The sequence below is a fragment of the Pteropus alecto genome, unplaced genomic scaffold (assembly GCF_000325575.1).
Source record: "Pteropus alecto unplaced genomic scaffold, ASM32557v1 scaffold5, whole genome shotgun sequence".
NCBI lineage: Eukaryota > Metazoa > Chordata > Mammalia > Chiroptera > Pteropodidae > Pteropus > Pteropus alecto.
In genome coordinates this window covers 32,286,203-32,291,818 of record NW_006441953.1, presented here as the reverse complement: position 1 = coordinate 32,291,818, position 5,616 = coordinate 32,286,203, and the positions used below count along the sequence as shown (strand labels likewise).

The 5,616-nt window shown below is 53.9% G+C and overlaps 1 protein-coding gene and 3 pseudogenes across 1 annotated transcript in view; 3 read left to right on the top strand and 1 right to left on the bottom strand.

Annotated features, from left to right (window-relative positions):
• Positions 1–5,616, top strand: part of FAM193A (family with sequence similarity 193 member A) — a 55,632-nt gene that overhangs the window by 7,334 nt on the left and 42,682 nt on the right. Inside the window, exons 3-4 of the mRNA XM_025051842.1 lie at positions 1,425–1,549; positions 5,322–5,469. Coding sequence (XP_024907610.1) covers positions 1,425–1,549; positions 5,322–5,469 — 273 coding nt within the window. The remainder of the gene's footprint in view (positions 1–1,424; positions 1,550–5,321; positions 5,470–5,616) is intronic.
• LOC112485520 lies at positions 809–927 on the top strand (annotated as a pseudogene).
• Positions 1,009–1,127, top strand: LOC112485723 (annotated as a pseudogene).
• Positions 2,163–2,281, bottom strand: LOC112485545 (annotated as a pseudogene).

Genomic DNA, 5,616 nt, shown 5'->3' with positions numbered 1-5,616 from the left:
CCGGCTCCGTGTTCCCAGGGCACACAGAGGACCGACTAGCGGACTGGCGTCTGCATGTGCCGGGCAGTGCCCCTGTGTGCTCTCGGCGGCATCGCGCACACGTGTCGGGGGCAAGGGCTGGCCACCCGACGTGTTCTCAGCCCCGGGCCAGCCAGTTGTCAGGACGAAACGACAGAATCGTCTCGTGTGGGTCGTTCAGTGATGTCTCCAGCTGTGAGCGTGTCAGCGCGGCCGAGTCACACGTGGGGGAGACCGCCGATGCGGTGACTGCAGATCCCGCTTCCGTTAGGGGAGGGGCCCCAGACGGAGGGCCACTGCAGCACGGGGAAGGGTGCGCGGGGCTCATGCTGGGAGCCCAGGGCCCACAGTTGTAGCAAGTGAGGTGAGCTGAAAGCAGACGCCGCGTTGCGGGCGCAAGGCCGTCTGTCCTGCTCACCTTGTGTTGAGGGTAAGGGGACATCACTCCTGATGCCACTCCCTGTGACGGCCGGCGTGCTCCCGAATGTCTAAATGCTATCTGAGTAATGGATGAGTTTGCCTGCATTTATTAGAGAGACAGAAGACCCAAGTGTCACCACTGGAGAAGTGACTTGCGTCTGTCAGCATGGGGGATTTCTCAGGGTGGGCAAGAAGGCGGTTGTCCTTTGGCATCGAAGGATTTGTATGCGTTTAGATTGTCGGAAAAGTAGGCCTTTCAGTACATTCGAAAGCCTACTAAGGACGTGGTTCCGTAGTGTAGCGATTAGCAAGTCTGCTTTCCACGCAGAAGGCGCGGAAAGTTCACGCCCCAGTGGAGCCACAGTTCATGGTCTACAGCCATGCCACCCTGAACAAGCCCGATCCCGTCTGATCTCGGAAGCTAAGCAGGGTCAGGCCTGGATAGTACTTGGATGGGAGACCACCTAGGAAGACTGGCTGCTGTGGGCATAAAAAAATTATTTATTAGCAAGTCTGCTTTCCACGCAGAAGGCGCGGAAAGTTCACGCCCCAGTGGAGCCACAGTTCATGGTCTACGTCCATACCACCCTGAACAAGCCCGATCCCGTCTGATCTCGGAAGCTAAGCAGGGTCAGGCCTGGATAGTACTTGGATGGGAGACCACCTAGGAAGACTGGGTGCTGTGGGCATAAAAAAGTTATTTAAAAAAAAAAAAGAATAATAAGGAATGACATCAAACACGTGCCGACGTTTCTCTTCTCTCTCTCCCTTCTTCCTCTGTGTGGGTCACTTAGAAGGGAGCCCTGGCGAGCTGTGTCTTCATCAGGGTCTACTTGGGGACGTACAGGGACCATCGCTCCTCTTACACAGAGTTTTTGGGTCTGTGTGGAGGGGGGGAAGGAAGGGGGAGGGAGAAGGGTCATGGGAGTTCTTTAGTCTTTTTAGTCATCAGCTCAGTACGTCTTGTGTTTATCTTTTTTGACTAGGAAAACGAGCACTTAAAGAAGTTCCAGGTGACTTGGGAGCTACACAATAAGCACCTGTTTGAAAATCTGGTCTTCTCGGAGCCCCTCCTCCAGAGCAACTTGCCAGCCCTGGTGTCGCAGATCAGGTATGTGGTCGTCTGCGTGTCCCAAGCTGTGACGGCGTGGTCTTCCCCCTGTGCTGCAGCACATGAGCACCTTAGCACCACTGCACCCTGGGGGTTCTTGCTGGAAAGATCGCCGGGCTTGGAGGAGAATATGGTTTGAGCATAAAACTCAAAACCCAAACAGTAACACGACTAAACTTTAAAATAGCAAACCCAGTATTAATGCTCCTAAGATTTAACACCAGAAATTACTCAAGGCTGTGATAGGAAAGGCTGTGATAAACATAGAATTTGACCTTGACGAGTCTCACGCTTGACCACGTGGCCATGCTGTGGCACTCACTGCGGGAATGGGAGAGGGCGAGTGGCAGGCTCCAGCACGGGTGTGAGGTGCCAAGGGGCTCCCGGCACTGGGGCAGGGTGTCTCTTGAATGTTCCTGGACACCTTGGTTCATGGCCTGGCTTATGCTTACTGGTGTGGAGCGTCTGTGCTCTGTGTGCTGAGACGCGTACCAAGCGTGCGTTCGGCATTTTGTTTATTTATTATTTTTTAGGCGAGGCATCCCTTGGTTGACCTCACAGATCACAAGGACCTTGTCAGCGTACAATCCCTTATTATTATTGTTATTACTTATGCCTGCAGCACCTGGTCTTCCTAGGTGGTCTCCCATCCAAGTACTAACTGGGCCCGACCCTGCTTAGCTTCCGAGATCCCATGGGCTCGGGCACGTTCAGGGAGGCACGGCTGTAGACGGGAAATGATTTTTAAATAAATAAATTATCGTCAGAGCTGACTTACATACACACCAGTCACCTTTTTCCTTCTCGAAACCCATGTGTTAACCCAGTCCTTGTTTTCTGTCTTCCTAAATCCTGTCTGAGGGTTCTTGACTGTTCCCGCTTCACACCCTCACATCCGGGGAAAGAATAGCCTTACAAGCCATTCATGAAGCACGGTGGAGATGAGGAGGTCAGAGCAGTGTCACTCAAGTGTGGCCTGTGCTCTGGTCGTTCCTGACCCGCACCCTTTCCCTGCTGTGTCCACTCGAAAGTGTCCGTTAGGTGTCGTGCTGGGTGCAAGGAGACCGGGCGTCCCAGCTGCGCCCCTCACGGAGGGAGGGGTCAGGACAGTGCTGGAAGCCATGAGTTCGAGACGCATAACCTGGTTTTGTCTCTAGTTGCTACGTTCACATCCAGCACGACCACTGTTTTTTAAAGAAACGTGCGTCTTGGTGGGAAGGGGTTCTTACAGCAAGAATCCAGGGTATTCAGTGTGGTTTTTTCCTTTTCTGGTGCATCAGTGAGTTTGACGAGCCTATCAAACTGTGGGTGGGCGACAGAAACCTTAAACGTGTCATAAAGCTCCTTGTTCCTCTGTGCCCGTTTCGGATTTCTGACGCGCTCGTTTCGGATGGTCAGACTCCTGGTCACAGCGTTTCCGTCTGCAGTGCCAGCGCTGCGGTCCCGCTGCAGATGGCAGGGGAAAGAGGGACACGGCACATTCCCCAGGAGAGGCGGTGCTGTCACCGTCCCTGCAGATTCCAGTCGGACCGAGAATCAGCCATATTTGAGCTTCTGGTGTAAATGTTCACGTAACAACTTAGAAAAGTTCTGCAGCGAGTTATACGCAAACACCGCCTCCTGGGGCAGTGGCTGCCTCTGTAGCACATAAAATCCATAGCCGGAGTTAGTATGGATGCTTTGTCTCTGTTCCGTGTTTGTTTAACTTTATTGTAAAGTAAATCCAGATAAAGAAAAGTGCAGTAAGCAGACGTATGGCTTGATGCACTGTTAGCAGTAGGCACCAGCCAAGCCCGCGCGCACGGCCGCTGCGTGCCTGCCCTCTACTGACTGTCCTGCCGCTCGGGTGCGCGGCTACAGTCTTGCCTGGCTTTTAGTTTTTGAAAGCTATTTCTCTCTTTTTAACAGCTTTATTGAGATGTAATTCACTACCGTACAGCTCATTCATTTAGAGTATACAATTCAAAGGCTGTTGGTATGTTACACGATTAATTTTCTAAAATTATAGTAAAAAATATATTCTACAACTTGCAGTTTTAGCCACTTTTAAGTGTATAATTCAGTAGCATTACTGTGTTCACAGTGTGGCCACCATCACCGGTGTCTATTTCCAGAACCTTTCGTCACTGCAAACAGAGACTGTCAACGTTAACCAGTGACCTCCACCCCTCCTTTTCGCTGAGGTCTTTTGAGATTCCTTGATCTGCAGACCCCACACCCCAGCCCCTTTTCCCTTACAACTTACCTGTTGAAGACCCGGAGCCGTTTGTCACGTAGCGATGTCCAAGTCTTGGTCCTGCAGCCCCCACTCACGGAGCATCCGCCTCCACCTCTGCCACCTGCAAACTGGCGGCAGCCCCACAGGCTCCGTCACACTCCGCGTCCGTCCCCGCGGCGAGACTGGGAGCCTCAGTGTCTGCCTGTTTGCCGCGGTGGACATTAGGCACTATGACTTAAGTTAGTTTTTATTTAAACGTATAATATCAACTGTTAGGGAAAATTTTAATTAGGCTCGTTAAATAAACTTAAACTGATTTTCATTCTCCTGATCACTTGTCTCACACATCTGATTTGTAACAGGGATTAGTTTGAGTAGCTTTCCATGACGCTTTCGTGCTTTTGCAGAGTTAACCTTTAGAGAGAGAGCTGTTTTCCGAGCCATTGTTGTTTGACCCTGAGGATGCTGGCTGCGTCCTGTTTCTTTGGGACTCCAGGCCAGCTCCGCTACTGTGCCTACCGACTGGGTTCCTCTGGCCTCACCAGAGTGGCCCGGGACCCCTGCAGGCTTTGCCGTCCGTCGGCACACAGTAGGATCTGCATCACGGTCCAGTAGGAGCGGGGTGAGGAGCGCACGCGACCTGGGCCTCTAGCCTCCCAGTTTCTGAGGCGGTCAGTGGGGCAGGTGGCTGCACGGAGGAGGAGGCGGTTTGCGTGAAGAGCGGACGTCAGTCCTGATGAGGACGGTCGCAGGAGCAGGAGTGCTCTGCAGGGGGACAGAAGACTGTCCCCAGGTGGTGTGTGGTGCCCACAGGAGCCTCCGAGAGTCTGGCCTCTGTGTCTTGAGGACTTTGGTTTCTCGTGGTGGAGACAGCCTTCGAGCCGGCTCTGACTCTGGAATTCTGTCGGCAGGTCTGCATCGCAGTCACTTTGGTTGCTTTAAACGTGGGTACGTTTAGATATTAAGAAAGCAGATGGTGTCTGACGAGAGCCTGCACGTCGACCCAGGCGCCTCCCTCTCCCAGGCCGGCCCCCGGCTCCACGTCTCCGTTCTCGGAAGCGTAGGCGTCTCATTGTTTAGCCATGTGTATGTCTTTTCTGTTTATATTCTCATTTGCCATCTTACTATCTTTCTTAACGAGATGTAACGTGGGATGGATGACAGTATAATTATGTTTCTTCGTTTGAATCGGATTCTCTGGTTGACTTGACTGGAAGAGCAGGTCCAGGCGGCGTTGGCCGTCAGACGCCTCTCTCTCTCTCTGGGTCGGCGCGTGTCATCGGGGCATAGCTGGCCACCCTCACTGCGTGAGCCGGTCCCAGGGCTGCGTCTTTTGGGAGCGGCGACAGTCACCACTGATTCTTTTCTTAGGAGCTGTTACTTCTTTGAGCTTCTCTATGCCAGATTCTGTTCTGGGTGGCTTGCAAACGAACTTAGTGTCCAGTAGCGTGCCATTTGCCCTGTGGGGAGGGGAGGCGATGAACAGCAGCAACCTCCGGTGGCTGGCCCCGAGCCCCCGGACCGCTTCCTGGGCTGAAGGGCCTCTCTCCGTAGGCTGGGGACCACGACGCACGACAGCTGTGGCGAGGACACGTACGGCGCCTTGCTGCAGCGCTTCCAGCGCTCGGAGGAGGAGCTGCGCAGGGTGGCCGGGGAGTGGCTGGAGTGCCAGAAGAGGATCGACGCCTACGTGGACGAGCAGGTGAGAGCCGCCGCCAGACCGTGAGGCCTGCGGGAGCCTCTGGGGCCTTGGGGGCTGCCGAGTCCTGTCGTTTCTGGAAGCGTTTACGGAGCACCCTGCCCTTCAGAGCCTGGGGTGCACGTAAGAGCGGGCTGTTCCGCGCCGACT